The 24414-nt window shown below is 36.6% G+C and overlaps 1 protein-coding gene across 4 annotated transcripts in view; it reads right to left on the bottom strand.

Annotated features, from left to right (window-relative positions):
• The window catches only part of SGCE (sarcoglycan epsilon), a 69406-nt gene that overhangs the window by 21106 nt on the left and 23886 nt on the right, over positions 1-24414 (bottom strand). For 3 of the 4 annotated variants that reach the window (XM_039236281.1, XM_039236285.1, XM_039236283.1), the window contains exons 2-5: positions 21035-21157; positions 18609-18766; positions 12489-12561; positions 7064-7262 (exon numbers count right to left, since the gene is read on the bottom strand). In XM_039236281.1, the coding sequence (XP_039092212.1) occupies positions 7064-7262; positions 12489-12561; positions 18609-18766; positions 21035-21157 (553 nt within the window). The remainder of the gene's footprint in view (positions 1-7063; positions 7263-12488; positions 12562-18608; positions 18767-21034; positions 21158-24414) is intronic. The other variant, XM_039236284.1, reaches the window with a different exon arrangement.

Genomic DNA, 24414 nt, shown 5'->3' with positions numbered 1-24414 from the left:
TTTTTAAAACTATGGTGCCTTGGGGAGGCAAGTAGTATATAATGGACTGAAATTAAAGATGAAAATACAGATCAAAAATTCTGAACAAAAGTAGGTAGAAGAAACCATTGTGAAGTACTTAGATGTTCAGTAAATATAAATATATTCTATTTAAAATGAGTTCTTACTTTTAAGCTTCACATAAAGCCAATTTCTATTCCCTTAGTAACTGCTTAGCCAAGACCACATTTCTCCTTAATAATTGTGAAATGTACTTATAAATGCAGAAATGAGTATTTTTCATAACTGTTAACTGGCTTTAACACGACATTGATTTGCATTTATAATTGGTAAGAGTTTAAATTAATTCAAGATAACACAAATGGGCATAAGAGTTTTTGGTGCTTTGAAATGTTTTATTTTTCCCCTCAAATTATAAAAACAATATAAAAACATTACATAAAACCTGGCATTAAAAAAACATAATTAATTTATATTACCAAGATAACTATTTTCATTTTCCAATGTACCTTGCAAAATATCTTCCAAATGCATACATTTTAACCTAACTGCAATCATCTCTAAAATACAATTTTGCACCCTGCTTTTTCCTTTAATGCGTCATAAGCATGTTGCACCTTGTACAGTCTTTGCATTTACAGATTTATGGCAATATAATTTTTTAAGTGCATATGATTTATTCAACAATTATTTCAGTTGGACATGTAAGTTGCTTCCAATGTTTTGATTTTATAAATAATATTGGAAATGCACTGTCTCTGTGCATATTCTTTAACGTTCCTATCTTAAAAGAGATGCCTAGAAGTAGAAACATTTTTATGACAGTTGACACATACTGCCAAATTACTTTCATCTCTACTTGGATGATCCAAAAGCTTCACAAACTTAATATGTTCTGAACTGAGCTCATCGTCACCCCACCCCACCTCCACCTGTTCCAACTTTTCCATCTTCTTCTCTCTCGATGATTGGCATGGCCAGATGCTCAAGCACCATCATCTTTGACTCCTGTCCTTCTCTCCACATATTCAATCCATCATCAGTCTCTGACATTTACCCTGAAAGAACTCTCACATACACCTGCCCACTTTGTTCCATCTCACTGTTACACCCCTACTTCTGATCACCACCACTTTCCACAGGACATGAAGCAACAGCCCCTTAATGGTTCTCCTTGAACCCAGACTTTCTTGCTGTCCTCAGGGAGCCTCTCTGCAGAACAAATGAATGAGTAAAAAGCATTATACTAGTTTTAAAACACAAGCAATTACCTATCTGAAAGTTGCTAAGGGAGTAGATCTCACGAGTTCCTTCTCATCGCAAGAAAAAAAACTTATTACTAAGTGAGGTAACAGATGTTAGCTAGATTTATTACAGTAATTGTTTTGCAATATATACATACATTAAATCATTATGTTGGGCACCTTAAACTTGTACAATGTTACATGTCTGTTAAATATCAATAGTGGAAAAATAAATAAGTTAACAAATAAAGTGGAAAGAGACTACAAATGTCACGCTTGAGAGAAGGAGATATTAGATTTGCCTTGCAGGTCCAGAAAATGTGTATTTATTGTTTCCTTTGTAGAGCCCGTAAGCTTCAACATGTTGGCTTTTTACAAAAAACAATTTTGTATAAGGCCATGAATAATAACTCTGTGCTATACATGCTAAGATTACATGTTTCATAATCTGTTTTCCTTTTACCTCGCCTTTTGATATGCAGAAACAAAATTTTTACGAAGTGAAACAAAAAAGATCATTACACCTTTATGACCTTAGCCACATGTTTTCAAACTTTAAAACAGCTGAGATGGGAACAAATCGTCAAATACAAGGCTCTCAAGCAATGTTAACAAAACCCGGTGCCTCAAAACCTTAAGAATTGATTTACACGGAAGGAATTTGTTCTTATGAAGGAGTTTTTTCTTCCAGTTTGAACAAGTCAATTTCCCTTGAGGTAGAACGTATTCACTGTGCCTTTACACATACAATGTTGGAAACCAAGTAACAGGTAAAAAAAAAAATTAAGTCTAAACTCTGCCTTTTTCAGCCAGATTTCTGCCAACTAAATGGATCCAATGAATGCATACTTTACCTAATTGTCCAAATAACAAATGTGCTTTATTCTTTATTTTGTGTATATGGGAGGTAAAAGACAGTTTAGAGAAGGATGTGTCCACACGTTACATGTTGTAGGGGAACTAGAGCTCTTAAAAGAAAATGCACTATGATTCCTGCCTCTGTCCCCCACACCACATCTTTGTTCTGTGCATATCTACAGCCAGTCAATCAAAAAAATAAGATGAACGATAAGGGATAAGTTAAACAAATAAAAGACACAATACAGAAAAAAAATACAATAAAGGACACTTCCGGACTCTGTTCAACTGCTTGCTTGCCCCTCTCCATTGGAGACAGAATAAATGATCAGAAGACGGAACCGGAACACAGCGTCAGACTCTTCTAGTTCTGCGTGTGTGGTGGGGGCAGACAGAAAGGAGACATTCGGGTTTGGTCTACTCTACCACTCTTAATCATGTGTCCTTTTTTGCAAATGTCCCCAGCGTTTCAGGATAAAATCCAAACAATTTTTCCTGATATACAGGACCTGACACAGTCTGGTTTTTGCCTGTTTGGAAACTACCACCTTCTGGATCCCTGTCCCCCAAATCCACTTGAAATAGGTTTCTAAATCCATCAGGCTTTCTCCTTCCTAAAGGCTTTTGTTCAAGCTGACCCCTCTATCTAGAATCCCTCTTTGCTATTTTTTGGGAGCAGGTTAATTTGTACTCATATTTCAAACTCAGATCAGGCTTCCCCTCCTCATGAACCCTTTCCAGGCATGGAGCTGAAGCGCAGGTGATACACTCTCTGAATACCTCAGCAGTGGTGTGTACAACACTGTTTTCTAATTGTCTGATTACTCACCTGGTCCCTACTAGATTGTGAGCATAGATTTTTAAAAAATTACTGTACATTAAAGATTAATATACTATTCCCCAATAAAAATAAGTGTTTAACTTTAAAAGAAAAAAATGAATCTATATGTAGAACATAGACAAAATTTTTAATGTTTATTTATTTTTGAGAGAGACAGTGTGCGGGGCAGGGGGACAGAGAAAGAGAGAGGGAGACACAGAATCCAAAGCAGGCTCTAGGGACTGAGCTGTCAGCACAGAGCCTGATGCAGGGCTCGAACTCACTGACCACGAGATCGTGACCTGAGCCGAAGTCGGACGCTCCACCGACTGAGACACCCAGGGCCCTGAAGAGACTTTAGACATATAGTTATATTGTTTATTTTTATACTTATGAAAATGGATTTCTATGGACTTCTAATTTTTACATTATTAAAGAAGTTTCCATCATGTATCAGCATCATTCCATTAAATAATATTTGCGCCAAAAATGTAGGAGGCACGTTACTTAGGAATAAAGGACAATATTATAAATCAGCAAACATGGGGACAAAATCAGCAGAGTGCTAACGACTGGCCCAGGATCATGACCTTGCATCCGAGCAGTATTTGGCAGCCACTGACTTACATTCTCTTCCCCAAGTGTAAGTTTTCACTGAGGCCTTCATAGGGCAGAAAGCAAACAATTAATTAGAGGGAGTATTTCGTGAGATTGTCTAACGAATAAACTAGGATTTTCTGTTGCTGACTGAGGCTAGATCCACATGCTTTGGTAACCAGAGGAAATAGTGGTGGGCTTGACAATCTCCTATGAAAAGTGAGTATATTCTTTAATCCTCACACCCCATCATTCCCTTCATAACCACCATTTACACCACATCACTCACCCCGGGCTGGCAGCTATGCCATGCCTAGAATGAAATATGAACCCGCTCTTCTTTCCATGAGCCTTAGCCCAGGCTAAATGCATCCATGAGTCCTTAGCCTCTGGCTCCCTATCAGGAGTAAAAGCAGCCGTAAGACCACACCCAGAGTGAGCACAGTAGCCCGGGGTTATGGGTCTGGCGAGGGACAGAAGATCTTTTCAGGAGGCTCAGCCTTCCTTCGCAGGAGTTTATTTACTTTGAAGTAAATTTTATAATTGCTTTCTGTAAGATTTAGGAGAAGTTTGGAAGCTGTCAGTGAGTCTCGAGAGGTGCACAAATGTACATCAGGAAGGATGAGGGGCCGGGATGCTGCAGAGGGGGCTCTTGGTGATTGACGTTTAACAGGGCTTGGGGCTGCAGAAGGGCAGTGGGTTTCCTCTGATGGGTCTACTGCTGAGAAGGTCTATTCATCTGCTGTGTATCTGACTACATATATCAAATATGGAAAACTTGCCGTTAGCAGATTGTGGCTGCCATGAGTAATAGGAAATAGTTTTGTGGAGATTTTGTTTGTCTGTTTACCAGTCCGAGACTTCCACTACTAAATATTAAGCAGAACTCATTTATCAGGTGCTTAAATAATCCTTCAGAAGTGTACAACTACATTTTTAAATAAAATCTGAAAACAGAAAGGGATTGGGGCATCCAGGTGTGTCAATCAGTTAAGTGTCTGAGTTTGGTTCAGATCTTGCAGTCTGTGAGTTTGAGTCCCGCATTGGGTTCTGTGCTGACAGCTCAGAGCCTGGAGCCTCCTTCAGATTCTGTGTCTCCTTCTCTGCCCCTCCTCTGCTCACACACACACACACACACACACACACACACTCTCTCTCTCTCTCTCTCTCTCTCTCTCTCTCAAAAACCAAATAAACATAAAAAAAATTAAGAAAAAACAGAAAGGGATGGAATTCTTTTGCTATGCTGACCGTATTTCTTGATCTTTTCAATATTTCACTTTAAAAAGGGATTTATAGCCCACATTATTTTCAAAAGAAAGTACAGAGGCAAAAAGTTTATTAGGTAAATTAAGAATTGTGATATACATCAGCACGAAGGAAGGACGGCCCAAGAGAAGAGTTAGTCAAGCACAGGATTTATTTCTAAGTTTCAGGCAACAGGGTAAAAAATTATTTGTGCCACCAGGGCATTATATAACAACTAAAGAAGACATGCAGAATCATTCCCAGGGACATTTTCTCTTCTGAAATGATACTCAAGCACACTCTTGTTTCACTGGTGTTCATATAGGGACACTGGAGTAGTAGAGTTGGCATTGGGTACAATTTATAGAAATGCTATTTTAAAAGACTTATCATATGAATACTTTGTAAAGGTTATGGCTTAACATTAAATTAAAACTCATGGAAAGCATTTCAAGTTGGGAAGGGATCTGAGACAACAGGGTCCAAATAAATGCCATGGGACTGACTCTCTCAAATATCTGACAGCCCAGGCCTCCCTCTAGCAGGTGCTAGGGGGTCAGTCAGCTAATGACGGAATTCTCTAACAAGTACTTGTAGGACAAAAATTCTGTTCTTAATTTAGAGTCACATGCTCAGGCCCAGCCTTAGACTCCAAGACTCAGAATCTCCAGGGGGAAGTGGGAGCCAGGAATCTATCCGTATTTTTATTAAAGCTCTACTGGCAATTCTTAAGCTAGACTTAATTGAGAAGCACCATTTTTTTTTTGGTCAGAGTTTGCTTTAGACAGTTGTTCAGTTCAGTTTAGTGTGGCTGTTTCTAAAAGAGCTTCTGTGGGAGGGGCCTGCACTGCTGATTAGGGAAGGGTGAGCCCAGAAAAAAGCACAACCAGGGAAAACTCTACCAGTGCCTGGTTTTCAGGTTGCTTCCTCCAACATCTTGTGGTCACTGTTTTAACAATTATTGGGGACACATTACTTTAAGAAACTGTTGAAAAGACACCAACTTTGGAGAATGTTTTCAGAGGAGATTCTCTGTTCATCATTTTCCCTCTTTCTACTTTAAATACTCAGTGGGAAAGAGAATCGTGCGGGAACTTTGAAGTAAAAAATTTAAGCTCTAAAATTATGGTTTCATATAGAAAGCTAGCCAACAGATAGACAAGAGATAAAGCAACTATTTTTCTCAAAGCACTTCTATGTGTGCTTGACTGACTCCAAAATCCATTACTATAACATACAAGCTACAATTTAATTCTGAAATTTGTAAGTTGGACTTCACAGCTCACTGCTTATCCCTTATCCCCCTTCTGCCTACTCTCCCATACTTCATCTGTGTCTATTTGTGATCTCTTCCCTTACTGCCAACAAAGTTCTCCTTTAAAGCTGCCCTTAAATTTAATTCTTATTAATCCAGGTATTTTAGTTAATTCCAGATATCATCTGTATAAAAATGTTACCATGAATATGGATAAAGGAGGAGTTGGAAAGGCATACGCTATATAAACTGTGACTTATTCCATATCTCGTATGTTTATAGAGTGGGTTAAAAAAAGGTAGATCTGCTTCAACCTACAGGTTACAAATTAAAGATCAAAGTTGGATGTGACACTGACATTCAATCCTTTCAATTTATTCAGGCATAAAAAGTGTTTCTTAAACTCTACAAGAGTGTAAGTCATCATTTGCAAGGCATGAGAACAGACGAATCCCTATCAAATGCTGTCTCATTTAGATACTATAACAACTCTGAGAGCAGAAAGAGTACAATGCCCATTGGAGCAAATGGGGAAACCGAGGCACAGAGGAGTGCAGCATTTTGCCCAATGTCACCCAGCTTATGAATGACAAGGCCAGGCTTTAGGAATAGGTTTCAAATCCATTCCAGCTATCTGTCACCGACACATGGTGGAAAGAATGTTAAAGCGAAGACATAGTTTCCTAGAATAAAGTTACAGCAGTCTGAGTGTCCTGCAGCTGATAACTGGGGCATCAATTTCCTTTGAAATTCAGGCCCTAAATACTCAGCTCCTCTATGGAACGTACAAAAGACTTAGTGCTGTAATTTATGATGCTGATCCTGATCTACAATTAGAATTCACAGGACCTGGAACATCAGATATAAAGAACCATTAATGTAACCTCTTTGTCAATATAGAAAATTGCTAGTGTTTTCGTATCTGTAAACCACCTACTTATTAAAAGGAACGCAATAGGCCATCCTTTATCTATATACATTTGAGAAGATCACCATATTTAAAAATGCATATTTAAGGCAACGAGATAAAGGTCTGCTTACCCCTCCTTCATGTCATTAATGGGCAGTGGGACCCTTCCGCCCCTGTCTAGGGCTGACGTGATGTTTATGGCGTTCAGACGCTCCGGCTGCCACACATTTTTCACTGCCCCAAGAAAGTCTCCAAGAACCTCGCTGGCCAACATTTCTTCTACATTCATATTTTTAATGAAGAATTCTGCTTGATATGGTAACGGGAAGTCTAATTTTGGTGAAAAAGGGTATGCACATCTTTAATAAAGTAGTCTTTCGAAAGAGAAACAGAAGAACAATTTGAGATTTGTTGATTTCTGTCATATCCTGGCTTTAGGGAATACACTAATATTGACTTTACAGTCTTTCTGCATAACAAAGGACATTTCTAAAAACATAACATACATCTGACACAAAATTTTACCTACAATGCAATCGAATCCAAGGGATAGCAGGGCGATTTGTAATTGTAGGAATTTGACCAAAAAAGATAAAAATGCCAAACCTGCCTCCAATTTCCCAGTGACTTGCCAGTCTCCTCCCCTGCCAATGTAGAAGTAGCAGTTCCAGAAAACACTACGTGGGTAGGAATAATATTTTGTATTTGTAGTGTTTTAAAATTGACAGATCTTTTTCAGGTAATCATTACAACCCTATGTAGTGCTCTGCCCATTTGAACAGAGGATGAGGTTGAAGCACAGAGCAATGTCCTTTCCGAATAGAGAAGATGTTACAAAATATCTGCAATTGCTTGTGAGTTATTTATACAGAATGTGGAATACCGTATTTTTAATTTGCAATATTCCTGATCTTTTTAGAGCATGCTGAAACATTACTTTTACTAAAGTAAATATTGATTATATTTTCAAAAAGAAATCTGAAATCATAGTAATTTCTCTTTTGATGACTCTATAATTAAATATTCTAGGGAATTATATTTTAAATTTCCCATAAGATTCCATACCTCACGTTAGAGATTTATTTAGCTTTTTTCCTTTTCAATGTCTCATCAAAATTTCCCTCTAAAGATTTTTAAATTAATATCTTAAAGTAGCCAATGTCCAATTCAGACTCTCAGTGTAACTAAGAATAGATAGAAAGAAATACAATTTACAGTTGACTCTCGAGCCACATGAATTTGAGCTACATGGGTCCACTTACACATGGGTTTTCTATATAGTGAGTACTGTAAATGTATTTTCTCTTATGACTTTCTTTTCTTTTTTTTTTTTTTTTACATATTTTTATTTATTTCTAGGAGAGAGAGAGAGAGAGAGAGAGATAGCGTGAGCAGGGGAGGGTCAGAGAGAGAGGGAGACACAGACTCTGAAATAGGCTCCAGGCTCTGAGCTGGCAGTCAGCACAGAGCCCGACGCGGGGCCCGAACCCACGAACCGCGAGATCATGACCTAAGCGAAAGTCGGACGCTTAACCGACTAAGCCACCCAGGCGCCCCACTTATGACTTTCTCAATAACATTTTCTTTTCTATAGCTCACTTTATGGTAATAATGCACTATATAATACATATAACATATAAAATATGTGTTAATCAATCTATTTATGTTATTGGTGAGACTTCTGGTCAACAGTAAGCTATAGTAGTTCTGTTTTTTGGGACCCAGAAGATATAAACAGATTTTCAACAGCTCAAGGGTCAGCACCGCAACCCCTGCATTGTTCAAGGGTCAACGATATTTCAGTTTCTCAAATGTTACTCTTGAATTAAAAAAACATCATGTCCTATATTCAGAATGTTCTATTAAGATAAAGAATAGCTTTGGGGGTGCCTGGATGACTCAGTCAATAGTGCGTTCAACTCCATCTCAGGGTCGTGAGCTCATGTTAGACTTGGAGCCTACTTCTAAAATAATTAAGATAAAGAATAGCTTTTTATGTTTAATAATATTTCTGTAATAATAAAGGCTACCTTTTTTGGAATACTTACTATGAAGTAGGCCAAGCTAAGAGACAGTGGTGAATCATCACGTTTACTACTCACAACAAGGGGGTGAGTAGGTACTTGCTCTGTATTGTCATAAGGAGAAAGTGATCCTTAGAGAGGTCCAGGATTTTACCATCATTTGAGCTTGCCTCCTGTGATTTTTATCTAAGCTAAAGGAGACTGTGTATATAAAGTGCTCAGTGGAGCTCCTAGCATAGACTAAGAACCCATAAAACAGTAAACATTAGTAATTATTATAAATAATATGAACAAGATGTTTACCTGAATCCTTCCCTTAAAAGGAAAAGAAATTGTTTCTGGACTATATACACACGTAAAGTCCTCAGTAATTACACTACATGTATTCTCTGATTTTCTTCATTAAAACTCCTACATCTGTAAAGTATTCCACTCTTACTCAATAATTAAATAAAAATTTAAAATTACACAATAACTAACTGAAATCTTGATGACTTCATTTCTTATGACGCCTCTTTAATATTAAAAGACATTTGATGCCATAGGTCATGTCAGAGAAGATGTTCAGGCTTGAGAATTTTCCAGGGAGTTTTCTAGACTGTGGTGTCTCTTCCTGAAGACTGGGTTTTTCAAGGCTCTAATCACAGAAGGTTCTTTATTCATCTTCTATGCTGCCATTTATTCTGCTTGTGATTTTGTTAGATTTGTTTGATGTATTGCCCATCTGCAATCTTCTAAAATATGATTTATTTATTCTATTTTATGTAGATAAGTTTCCTGTTTTATACAGATACATTTCCTGTTTTATATAGATAAACAGTAGCTTAATCATGCCACATTTTTCTCCATACTGAAAAACAGCCATGCATAAATATGTCATGAGGAACAGTTTCTTGGCAATAAATAATATTTATAAATAATACCAAATATAGTTTTGGAGTGTGCTAGAAGTCTATCATCCATTAATTTTACTCAGTGTTTTTATATCTACTTTTCTAAAAAAGCATGCAAAACATTTTTCTTATTATCAATGCTACTTTTTGGAGAACCGTTACTTGGTTTTTCCTAATCCGTGTGACCCTGTTTCATGGCTCCCTTAGGAGACCCACTGCCGCCACACCCCTCCGAGGCGCTGCACCTTGCAGCTGCCTGCTATCTACCAAGCCAAGCGCTACTGCCAGACCTTCCAAAGATGAGTCATAGGAGCTTTCTAACTTTGGGGAAATCCCATGCCTGCTATATTCGGACATCACAGAGGCCAGGGGGACAGTAGGCCAACAGATTGGTGGCAGGCCTCTGAGGCACTGAACCCAATTTAGAGCATCACTCTATGTACTCTCCTGGAGCACCACGCTCTGTGATTCTGCATGACCACTTTCCCATTAGGTCTTTCAGAGCAGGAGATAGCTGGGCAGGGAGTCAGACTGAGCATGATTATCCTGATATGCAACTCCTGCTATTTCTCTTCCTACCCCTATCTGGGAGACACGGCATGTGTGTAGGCCCTGCTCAAAGATGTACATCCTAGTGCCCATATGCATTCCATTGAGACCAGCGAGCATAAATGCATGCTATTTGGTTCACTGGTTTCATATTTTTGCCACTGAATCCTATGTAAAAGGCAGTGGGACAGCTCTGCTGGAAATAAAAGCACAGGCTTTGAAAGATCCATCTGTTCTTCCATCCATAACAACACACCTTCGGTTAAGCAGCTGACTCCGTCGGTTAAGCAGCTGACTCCGTCGGTTAAGCAGCTGACTCCTGATTTTGGCTCAGGTCATGATCTCACACTCTGTGAGCTGGAGCCCTATGTCAGGCTCTGCGCTAACAGTGTGGAGCCTGCTTGGGATTCTCTCTCCCTCTCTCTGCCCCTGCCCTGCTCATGTTCTCTCACTCTCTCTCAAAAATAAACATACATTTAAAAAAATAGATAAATAGCCTATAGAGTCAACTGTCAATCCTACACATGTCTAGCAGTCTTCTAATTGTGTCTGGTTGATCATGGGTCCCTACCTATCAAACAGATAGAGGACGGATGCCTGTGTATTCTGTATCTACCAGTCCTGGGACTAGACTTGAGGAGCAAGGCCAAACTATAGCCCAAGCTGTCTTTCAGAGACTGTAGGGAGTCTGTAAGGACTCCTGTACCTGAGAAAGAGGAGCCCCTCTGAGAGCATAATGGTGAGGTTAGAGGTGCAAGCCCACTGTAACAATATCATTACACTGATGAAACCATTAATGGTATTTCAATTCTACAAGGATAGCTTAGAGTGGATGTAAGCATCCAATTACAATTACAAAAGTTGGGAGCAAAAGTCTTCCTGATCCAAACAGGAATACCTACCAAAAGCCCTTGGGAAGTAGAAATGGGGACAAGGGAACCTTCTGTCCAGACCCACAAAACCGGCATTTGGACTTGCCTTTCATATGTGAAAGTCACTCTAAATTTTAAACTAGCACATTGTTGTGTGCAACTGAAACTGCTGAAGCACCCGGGAAAAAACTCATGTATAGGAGTTCAAAATCTTTAAGCAATCTCCCCAATTATGTTTTGTAGCATCAATTCTATAAATATTGCTTTCTTTCATATAGTGTAAAGGCAATTTTTAACTCAATTATCATGAATTCCAAATTATAATATTTTCCAAATATTTTATCTCCAAAATAAAATATTTTGTGTTTGCTCACTTAATTGTACTGGTAAATAGAACTATGAACTCCCTTAGGAGGCACAATTGCTTTTACTATTGTTAGGGGGTAAAAATGCTGTGTCAGTTCTTCTGTTACCCTCATAAATGATATCTAGCATAGAGGCGTATCCCGTGATTTATACATTTTAACTACAAAGTTTTTAGTGGCATGTCTTTTTCCCAATCAAATGCCAAAAAAGAATCAGAATACTTGGGAGTGAAACTCTTGGAATATTTCCTGTGTCCTTAACCTTCCAAATCCTAGGGAGTCACTTACAATGTGACCATTTGTAACTCCAAATTGCTGATAGGTTCCGGCAATGCGTGATTTGCTATTTAGGAAGGAGACTGTGACCCAAATTCCAGGGTTTTTTTCCACCATCAACTCTCTATCTTCACACACAATTAAACCACTTCCTATGATCAGGTTTAAAGTAAAATAATAAAACTAGCTAGTAATTCCTGACCATGTACTCTGAGCTCAGCCCCATGATAATAAGCACACTTCAGTCCTTAACTCACAGACTCCTTCCTTACGCCAGACTTGGGAGAGAAATGCTGGTCTTTGTCTCATTCTACAGATGATGAAACCAAGGCCTGGAGAGATAAGTGGCCCATGTGTTTGGGTCCCTAGTCTGAGATTTTCAGCACCATCACACATTACAATATTTTAAAACAGAGTAAATGTTGCTTCGCTTTCTTTTCTACACTTTACTATTTTATTAGTAACATTAGGTATGTGGTACCTTAAAATCCTGAATTGTATTTTACACAGATCTAAAACATAATGAAATACTTCTGGTATATAACAAAACAAGCATCAACATATCCTCTGTACCTACCTTCTGCTGACATTATATTAATTATCAAATTATGCCTTGCAGTCTCAAAGGTACGCCTATTGTAGGCAGTTATCTATTAGAAAAAGAAAATCATATTAAAGAAGTGAAATGTTATTTGGGAAACGAAATTCATTAAGGACAAAATGAAAACAAATTGTCGTTCTTTCCATTTTCATTATTTGTTTATATACTTACAAAATGTGCCTTCTCTGGGCAATAACAACTCAGAGCTTTTAGCAGTGTTATGGGAAAATAAATAATTAGTAAGTGTCTTTAACATGCTGAAACAAAAAGTTAAAATCGGAAAGACCCTTTTACAGAACACCACTAAGTGCTAGTAGCGACGAAGATGCATCATTAGTAAATGGATTAACCATTAGAAATTACTTACCAGTGCCGGTCTAAGATTTCAAAAAAGCCAAAACAATGTATTTTTGCATTTTTAAATGTAGCTTAAGGATTATACTAAAGAGTACACTTTGAAAAAAGCACACCTCTGTGTTGTTTGTATTCAGTAATAAAACTGCACACCAACCCGTCAAAAAATGCATGAATAAACCCTTGGACATTGTATTTCACGATGGGAGCAGAGCAATAATAAGGATCATAGTCTGCAGAGCTTATGGCACATGCTCAAAAACACAAATCAATCCCTTTGTAGAGTCAAATATTAGTAAACATTTGCAGAGCCAATGAACTTACATCAAAGTCAACCCCGAAACGGCCAGTGCAAACAACAAACAAAGCAAAGGCCAACAACAGGATATGGCCTCAAAAATTAAGGAATAATTAACTTTATAACAGATATTAAATCATTCTGACAGGTCTGCAGTACCTCAAAAACAACAAATGATTGTGCAATCGTCTTAGAAGCCCGGCACTAGCCTTCCGGCAGTGACTGTAGCTGTAGTGGACATTGAGATTGAAGAGCAGGACACAACTGACTCAAACTAAAAAGAACAATCTTCCTCATTCAAAAATAAATATCAACGATTTTTATAGCATCATCTGGGAGCTTTAAAGGAAAGAAATTATGCTTACCAGAAATATTATTTGAACGAACAATTAAAAAAACCCGAATTTTGGAATAAGTAAGTCAAAACCTTTAACACTATTTTAAAGCATATACTCTGAAAAGCATGTTATTGCACGAAGTTAAAAGGATTTCTCTGTCCCCAAGCTGTCAAATTTCTGTTGGGTTTAATGACTTCCTTGCCTGTTAGGACACATAATCAACAAGGTTCCCACGGGACACTGAAATTAAGACGGGTCATTAAATAAATTAGGAACTATTGTTCACAAAGAAGCAAATGAAAAAATGAAAAAAGACTTGAGCTTCATGATTTTAAAAGTTTACCCTGTGGAATAACTTAATATGTTCTCAATGGAAAAAAATGTATCAACTTTCTACTATTTGTTAGAGTGTCGCAAAGCTAAAACTCAGAAAGATTAGACATTTTCGAGTTCAGGGGAAGACTTTTATGGCAAGCCTTCTCATAATTATCACAAATTTCATTATTATAAATTTCATCAATTCTAATGCTTTCTTTTTAGGTCACAGGCTACTGAACAGAGTGAAGGACTCTGTTCATAAATCAGAGAGAGAGTTTTATTATCCAAATTTATATTTAATGCTTAATTTTAACAGCTATCACTTCTAGTGACGTATTTAAATACAACAACATTTGTAACATTCCCAATCAAGTTTTACTTCTCATGATGATGTGAAGCCCTTCATAGCAGAGAGGTATGCATGTGTGCAGGCCTTTTTGATCTCCTATTTCTAGTACAGTACCTGATCTATTTTAGATGGTTAATAAATATCTAATGAATAAGTTAATCAGTGACTTTATATGATTAAATACTAGCTTAAGATATGCAAAACTTTTTGACTATATTAATAGAATACTTTAAACTACTATAAATATGTTACTATATATGAATATAGGTATAAGTTATTTACAGATAAATCACTACTTGTGTTAAATGAAAGATACGCTAAATTTTCATCATTATCTTTTTAGCATATTATTTGATACATATTCATAACATTATGTTGGTAGTAACGTATGAATGAGAACATCATGAACCCTTGAGAATTCTGGCTCAAGCCATGTGTCTCTCTCACCCCTTTTTCCCACCAGCAGTAGCCACTTTGAATTTTACATTTATCACCCCATTAATTTTAAATACAGTCTTATTATAAATGCATGTATGCTTAAACTATGTTAGTTAGTTTGCTTGTTTCTGAGTTCTCTAACGGTGTTGAACTCTATGTAGTCTTCTGGGACTTGTTTTTTCATTCAACATTATGCTTAAAACATTTACCCATGTTGCCGGGCAAGCTTACATTCATTGTTGCTGTAAACATTCAATAATATTGTAATAGAGCTGTATGGTGACAGATGGTAGCTACACTTGTGGTGAGCATCCCATCACTAGAGAGTTGTCAAATCACTATGCTGTACACCTGAAACTCTGTAACACTGTGTGTCCACTCTACTTAAATTTTTTTTTTTTTAAATCCACTGAGTAAAAACTCCACAATTTATTTCTCTGTCCCGCTCGTAGACTTTTGTTATCTATTCTCTTGCTGGCAGACTTCTGCGTCTCCATTGCTCTGTGGGTTTCCAGTGTTTTCCTATACAAACATTGTTCAATAAGCATGACTGCCCATGCCCCCAGTGTGCATTTGCAAATGTTTCTTTTGGGTATGTGCCTAGAAGTGGGACTGTAGGATCAGAGGGTACAATGATACTCATCTATGTGAAATATTCAACACTGTTTTCCAAAGCCGTTATCCAATCTCCATATCTATCCTCAGTGACTTTTACCAAGGATAAAACTCTCATTGTGATTTGAATTTGAACCTTTTCCATTACTGATCAGAGTAAGTTTCTTTATCTAACTGTCATTTGTCTCCTCGTCGGTGAGATGTCTGTTCATGTCGTATTACTTATTTTCATGTTTTTCTTATTATCAGAGTCCTTTTTTATATTTTAGGTACGTATCATTAGTCCACTACATATTTGTAAAATATCTTCTCCAAGTATGTGGGTTGCCTAATTTTTAATGATTTTGATGAACACCAGTTGAGAAGTTTAACACAGTAAAATTTATCAGTCTTTTCTCTTAAGTAAAACTGTGTAGGTATTTTGTAAGAAATCCTTCCCTACCCCAAACTCAGAAAGATATTCTTCAACCTTTTCATATAATAGTTTAAAATTTTGCTTTTCATATTTAAATCCTTAAACTATCTAAACTTTTAATTTTGTATTTCCTATGAAGAATCTAATTTTGTGTCTGCCATATGACTAACCAATTCTCTAAGCACCATTCAACTGACATCCTTTACCCCCATCATCTGCGGTACCATCCCTTCAGATGTCTATCATTGTTCCTTATGTAGATGTATCCATTTCTCGGCTCTCCAAACTGGTTAATTTGTCTGTTCCTGTATCAATACAACCTAATGACAATTACTACAGATTTATAATAAATCTTGATATCTGGAAGGGAAAGAAACCTCTCCCTCCCTCACTTTTTTTCTTTAGGAGTGACTTGATTGCTCTTGGCCATTTATCTTGTTTATAAATTTTAGAATTAGTTGACATTAGTTCCATGATAAAAACCTATTGCAGTCTTTCTTGGAATGGCATTGAATCTCTAAATCAATTAGGGGGAAAATGATGCCTTCATGATTTTGAGTCTTCCAGGTACTGAACAGACTCCCTCTCCACTTACATAATCTTTGTATCAATTACGTTTTATAACTTTCTCCATAGAGACTTTGCATACCTTCGGTTGTATTTATTCTAAGTACTTTATAATTCTTGCTGTTATTATAAATAGCATCTTTTTCAAACAAACATTTTCACAATACTTGTTTTTTATGTATAGAAACAGAACCAAATTTTTCATATCGATCCTATAGTTTACTGCTAGGCTTTCTTAAAATGTTAATAGTCTATAGACTCTTTATATCATTGGTATTCTATTTCTTCCCTTAAATACTTATAGATTTATGGTCTTTTTCTTTCTTTACTGTACTGGCTAGGACTTCTAATTTATTCTGTAACAAATGTGATGGAGGGGTTCACTCTGGTTTTGTTCTTCAATTTATTTATTTATTAAAAAAAATTTTTTTTAATGTTTTATTTATTTCTGAGAGAAAGAGAGAGAGAAAGAAAGAGAGAGAGAAAGCGTGAGCAGGGGAGGGTCAGAGAGAGAAGGAGACACAGAATCTGAAACAGGTTCCAGGCTCTGAGCTGGCAGTCAGCACAGAGTCCGACGCGGGGCTCGAACCCACGAACCGTGAGATCATGACCTGAGCCGAAGTCGGAGACTTAACCTACTGAGCCACCCAGGCGCCCCTGTTCTTCAATTTAAATGGAATTCCTTTAGTGTCTTCCAATTAAAAAAATGCATTTGCCATTACTTTGGGTAAATAACCAATATATAACTTTACTGAATATTTTTAAAAATTATGTTAACAATATGTTAACAAAATAACATTTTTACTTATATCTACACATATATCTATATGTTATACATAGTATAGCACTATATATACTATATATATCTATTTACTTATATATTCTATTTCTGTATCTATATATTTCTCTATCTTATATCTACTGCCATACGTAGATATATTGCCTACTGAAGCAGATTTATTTATAGAAATCACTGAAAAGTCATATAAATTCAAACTTCAGTTCAAAAGAAGAAATACCTTCTCTTGGCCAACATAGAAGCTCATATCCATAATCCATGGCTGATTAAAACTTTGGAGAAAAACTCAAAGCATGTGATCCCCTGAGAGTTTATACCAGATAGAAAACATGCCATTCAGGACCTGAACAAGCCCTGACAATTCCATTAGTAGTTCCTATGCCACTGCTCTGGTCACTACCACTACACCCTTATGGAATTAATCAGTTAAGTTAGAATCTAAGCTCATGAGGCATCAGGACATAAAACTTTAGTAAGACTCTCCTGCCATTGCCATTATAATTCTGATTTTGTTGGGTATAGCAGATAGGGAAACCCTACAGGTTTTTATATCTGTTTATTTTTTATAGTATTAATTCCCATTCAGTGTCAATATTCCTTTTGTTATTGTTTTAATTTCTTCTTCTTCTTTTTTTTTTTTTTTAACATTTTCCCCCCTTTGAGAGAGAGAGAGGGACAGAGCATGAGCTGGGGAAGGGTAGAGAGATGGAGAGACACAGAATCTGAAGCAGGCTCTGGGCTCCACAGATTCAGCACAGAATCTGATGCAGGGCCAGAACCCATGAACCATGAGATCATGACCAGAGCTGAAGTCAGATGCTCAGTCAACTGAGCCATCCAGGCACCCCTTGTTATTGTTTTAATTTCTAATGTCTTCCAGGTATGATGTTAGGCACTAGTGAAAATCTGATGAATTAAAATACCATTCATCCCTTTCAGAATAAAGGGCAAACATATCAGCATGGCCTATGGAATCCTCAAAGATCTACCTCTGCCAACATCAACACCTCTCTTCCCATCATCTGCCCTCTGGGGTGCATCCTGTCTTCTAGCCACAATTAGCAGTTCTCTGAGCTCACGTGCTTTTGCTTACACCTCCAAGAATTTGATGTTCTGTTTCTTCTAAGATAGCCTTCCTTCTACTTGTTAAGTGAATTCCTATTTACCCTTTTACAACTCTGTATCAAACAGTGCCTTCTTATTAGAATAGTTATGACAACGTTGGCTAACAACGGATTTCCATTCTAGTGCTTTAACTCCTGGAAGACATAGCAGGACTCACCTCTTACTCGTCTTCTACCACCAGCAGTTATCATAATACTTAGCACATGATAGGAGCACACATCTGTTTAAAAGACTGTAGTTCAATGAACATGCAATTTGAGATTAATATATAAAGTGTTTTAAATTTATATATTTTTACATAGAATTCATATTATAGTAATCTATCATTTTAAAATCTTCTAATTTTTTTTCCACTTATTTAGACTGCTCCCTTTTTTATATACAAGAACTGAAACAAAGACCTTGGTAGATAAACAGAAAGGAATAGTATATTTCCAAATATAAAAAAATATATAATCTTGTTCTTTTTAATTAGATTACCTCAATTATTGTTGGTTTCCCCACATTTTCGGCTGTTGGAGACCCATACAGGACCCCATCGCTATATGGTGTCCTTTGGATATATCGAAGCCATCCAGGTCGATCTGGGTAACCCATTAAATTTGTGTTAAACGTTATAGGATCATTACTAATCTCGCCTATATAAGAAACACAGAATTAAGGTATAAGACAGTTATTTTCACACGTGTTGCTTTGGTAATTTCAATCAAAATATTTCTAAATTTTTTTCTTACATTTGTAGCAAACTAAATACACACCAAAAAAAAAAAAAAATCCATCTGGGAATTTCAATTAGAGCCTCAAGTAAAGAAAAAATATCTTTTTAGTTGCTTAGTTTGCCTGGAAATCTCATGCAACAAATAAAGCAGTCAAACAATGTTTCTGGAAATTTTCTTTCTTTCTTTCCTTCTTTTTTTTTTTGGTCACATAGGAGTGTGAAAGTTCTGCCAATGAGACAACAACAATCTTTCAGGAAAATCCTCTAATCATGCTGATGCATGCATTCTCTTGAGAAGCCTTTCTTTCATAAAACTCTGGATACTATCAAACTAATCATAATAGACATCTCAAATTGGTAAAAGTATCATCAAAACAAAAATAATGTAATTTTAAAACTTCAGAGAATGTATTAATCCAAAAAGAACTGTGATAAATATTAATAATAGCAGCACCATTTGTTAGAATGTGCCTGGCCTCTATAGGCACTATTTCACCTGATTTTCAAACATACCTATAAAATGTAACTAATATTAGCCCTAATTTTATTCGTGGGATAGGTAATTTTCCATGTTAAGTAACTTCTCCATGGTCATATTAAATGGTGAAATTAGAATCCTGGCAGATTCTAGAAACTCTGCTCTTAACTACATATTTTCTTCACAAATATTGGAGCTACTGCTCAAAAGTTTCGGCTATATTGTTTTGCAAACACAAAATGCCACATATAAACATTTTGTAGGGGCACCTGGGTGGCTTAGTTGGTTACACAGCCAACTCTTGATTTAAATTCAGGTCATGATCTCACAGTTTATGAGTTTGAGCCCCACACTGGACTCAGGGCTAACAGCACAGAGCCTGCTTGAGATTCATTCTCTCTCTCTCTCTCTGCCTCTCTCTCACTGCCACTTCCCTGTCTCCCCCTCTCTCAAAATAAATAAACATTAAAAAAACATTTTTTAATAACTGATAAAAAGATTACATTTTTAATGCTGGTGAGAACATGATTAACTATTTTCTATGACTGTTCTCAGGTATGTTATTCATCATATAATCTACAAAGATAATATTTATATTAATTCTAATGCTATAATTCTTATAAAGTTTATATTTTGTTACTTAAAAGTTATAATAACAATTATATTTTTGCTTGCTATCCTTTCTGTATTTTTATTAATTTGATGGTGTTTGTGACAATCCAACATAATTTACACCAAGAGTGAATTATAAGTATTTTTAAGTTTTATTTTTGAGAGGGACAGAGCATGAGTGGGGGAGGGGCAAAGAGAGCCGGAGACACAGATTCTGAAGCAGGCTTCAAGCTCTGAGCTGTTAGCACATGCAGGGCTTGAACCCATGAAGTGTGGGATCATGACCTGAGCCAAAGTCTGATGGTTAACCGGCTGAGCCACCCGGGTGCCTCTAAACTGACAGTGAATTAAAGAAGGCATCATAGTTGGTATTATCTTGAAGAAAAAAATTAATCTCCATTATATTATGAAGTTATATAAAATTATCTCATATTGTATTAAAAATTTTTTTTTAATATTTTATTTATTTTTTTGAGAGAGAAAGACAGCATGAGCAGGGGAGGGTCAGAGAGAGAAGGAGACACTGAATCAGAAGCAGGCTCCAGGCTCTGAGCTAGCTGTCGGCACAGAGCCCAATGCGGGGCTCGAACCCACGAACCGTGAGATCGTGACCTGAGCCAAAGTTGGACACTTAACTGACTGAGCCTCCCAGGTGCCCCTAAAATTATCTCATATTGTAAAAGCTTTCTTGAGAATTCTTCCTAAATGCCATATTCATTCTCATCTACAACATATGTAGTCTTCTAAAGATCAATATACTACATAAGAATTGAACTCTTAATACAGGAAATCATAACTGTACAGCTATAATTAGTTCTACAGGAATATAGGTAGGTCGTTTGTCAGAAGCACAAAACTCAACACTGGAAAACTAGAAATAAGCTTTTTGTTAAAAAAAATTCAAAAACAAATTATTTCCTTCTGTAATTAAATTTCTAATCTTAAAATGGGAACTATCCCTACAACAGCCAATATACACTTTTACAGACCATTTCAAATAATGTTAAGAATACTTGATTATTTATCTTCTGAAATATACACACTGAACAGAAAGGAAAATTTAGTAAATTACCCACTTTTTTCCCACTGGGAACATACCAGGCTTGGGGTAAGGTGGAAATTCACCCTTAAAATACTCTCTTTCCAAAACATGAACAAAGAGGACGCCTGCGGATGGGTACACATTCCGATCAGAGTGCACCTTTGAGAAAATAGTGTACACTGAAAACAAAGGAAATATAAGAGATCGAAAGACAAATAATGAGATACACTTTCAATATTCGCTTACATTGTAAAGAAGGGTTTTGCTTCTTTAGAAATTTCTGTGAGAATTAAAGCAACATGCAAGATATTGTTAGGAAGTTTGTTTAAATGGAAGTGACTTCAGGACAAAACATATAACAACTCTTTCAACATGGTGTGTTTAGAGACTCTCAAATATTATATAAACAAAATGAGGCACATTTAATAATTGAAACTGCTATTAAATAACAAAGACATTCATAACACTTTTTGGTAATTTCTTTTTACGGAAATGATTACCAACAAAAACATGATAAGGACTGATCAACCATATAATTATTATTACAGTTTCTTTTTTTCCCTTTTTTCAAAGTGAAGTATAAAGAGTAATTTTTAAATGGTAAAAATCTAAACCATATTAACTTTGCTAGACAAAGCATACCAGAGTATATAAAACCATATGTATATAATAGGTGACTTTCAAACACACTTACAAAAATGCACTGGATACTTTTTCTGCAAGTATTATTCCTTGTATCTCTCCTAGAAATGATTTATTCCACTCTACCTGATCTTGACTTTTAATATAATCTATTCTAGTATGTTATATCCTAAATAAACATAACAGTCATATAATAAAATTCAGCACAAATAATTTCTTTAAATAAAATGGGGCATATTCCATGAGTTACTGATTACTTAAGATATGTGATGTGAGTACATTAAAATGGCTAAATTGGTTTAATTAGTTTCCACCTATTCTTTTTCCTATGATATCATCATCTCTACCAACACATTACTGCCATTACACTTGTCACCTCTACAATCTCTTTCAGCTTTTCATCTTCCTGATTGGCTAGTGGCTGCAATTTTTAAACAGATAAATCCTATCAGGTCAGTTCTTTCTCTTAGTCACTGATGGATTTGTGAATGTAGTAATTAACCTTGAGAACCTCCAGGCTGCTTACTCTATGCTCACAACTAACTAAAAGCCCTAGATAGCAAAATCATTGACAGTAAAATTTTCCAGCATAAAAATAGGAGCTCCCACAAAATGCTTCTTTATCTGAGAAAACTTGTCCCTGCAGTTCTGTGGATGGCTGACAAAAATGGAGAACTGAACTAAAATATTTGGCTTGTAGCTTCACGTACTGATAGCTTTCCTACTAAAAACATCAAAGGCTTTATAACAGACAGAAGGAAGTTGGAAATTACATTTAAAGTAGGTACAGAGAGAGACTCCTCTTTTCCTGACTTGATTTGCTAGTATTCCTAGGTAGTCTGCACATGGCCTTTAGAATACCCAACTTCCTCCCCCAAGAACAATTTACTCACCTCTGGAAATGGTTCCATTCAAAACAAACAAACAAACAAACAAACAAGAATGAGCAAATCACAGAATAACAGTGAGGATGAGAACATGAGATTTTTTCATCAGTTGGAGTCCACAGCATCCCCTGAATGCTAGGTGCTGGGGAGAATGTGAAGATGAAGGAGGCTCAGTCCCTGTCTTCCATGAGCTCACCATCTGGTTTGGGAGACCAATGCCCATCTAACTAGGTATGATCCCAGAGGTAAGGACTGCTCTGGCAATACGTGTTAAGATGCTGAGGAGCAATGGAAGCTGGAAAAGATCTGGAAAAGGTTTAGGTAAGAAGTAGAGTTCTATATGGCTTATAAAATACTAACAAGATTCTGAAACTCATAGATGGGGATTCAAGCATTTCAATAGTGAAAACTTGTACAAGATACAATCATGGGGTACTGGGAGGGGGGGACCTTTCAAGGAAAAAAAATTAAGTTAGTGATCCTGAGGTGTATATAAGGCAAAAGGAGAAAAGCTGGGAAGAAGAGTCAAATTACGGACATCTGTGAACCCCTACTGAGAAGTTACTTCGTTCAGTACGTAAACGTGTTTAAATTCTAGATCACAATCCTACACTCAAAGCACAGGAGTATTTTGACTCATCTAAAGGAATCTCTCCAGAGTTTATGTAATTTATTCTTTCTAGAGATTAAAACACCTTGGAGTCCAGCACTGAATTTTATTTACCATTGTTATTTTCTTGGCACTGAAGAAGGGCTGACATACTTGAATAATTTTATTAATGCCTGTTGAATGGATGAAAACCTTCTACCTAAAAAGCACTGTGGAGGTAAACACAGGTGCTATGTTTATGGATTCAATGTATATAAATCCTTAACTTAAATTTCAGCTTTATAGCTTGAATTAGTTCTCACATGTGTGTAGCAGTTTATGAGTTATCATCCTCCATCTACATTATAAACTACTAATAGTCTCCCTTGGTGTTTGCTGCCATAAGGCAGTAAAAGCTAGCATATGAAGCCGAAAGAAAGGTTGTTCATATTAAACAATATTGAAATGATTCTATTTTTTACATAGCCCTTGGCAAAGCTTGAAGGGGAACCATCAAGGGGGACCCGCCATTGCATATCGCCTCACCACAAGTACGAAACAACTCAGTTTCTGCTTTCGTAAGAAACATTTCTGTGATCTACAGAGCCAAACCACACTTTACCACGGCCCTCATGGGTTTTAAGATGACACGCACATTTCTTTATTCACATGTACTCAATTGCCTTTCTGCAATCTGCTGAACTGCATACTTGCTGGTCAGTTACCTTGGCAACTCCACAGTCAAGACTGCTTCGCTGTAAGTAGAGTGTGCCATTCACTTTGAAAAAAACATGATAGGGATGTATGGCACATTCATCATCTAGAAATGGAAAATGACTAAGCCACTATGTTTTGTTTGTGACAATGATACTTCCTTTCTGCGGCATCAGTTTAAATTACGGGCACCCAGACAACATTTTAGAGAAGGGCCCCTTACCTTTACCTTCCCTATTTGTTACTTGCCAAACAAATCACTCTTCAAGAGCGGCTATTTGGGCAGTACTTACACCTAGCTTCCCTTTTGAAACAGCATAGGACTCAGAATTCCAAGTTACAGGCTCTTGTTCTAAACATGAGCTATATAAATAATGCTGATCTGGTCTGCACTAACACCAACAACGGCTGTGACTCAGTTAACACATGTTGTGTTCATGTGTATCTAAGTAGTACTAACAAACAGAAAGCTTGAAGCATATTGTTTTCCTTAAAAGCAAGTCTTGAAAATCAAATTTAAACATTCTAAAAATTCACAATACTAAAATCTAATAATCTCTGAAATATACGTGTGTACAGTATCATGCTAATCAAGCTGAGGTCA

This window comes from Hyaena hyaena, unplaced genomic scaffold (assembly GCF_003009895.1).
Source record: "Hyaena hyaena isolate Hyena2069 unplaced genomic scaffold, ASM300989v1 scaffold_109, whole genome shotgun sequence".
NCBI lineage: Eukaryota > Metazoa > Chordata > Mammalia > Carnivora > Hyaenidae > Hyaena > Hyaena hyaena.
This window is presented reverse-complemented; position numbering and strand designations above follow the sequence as displayed.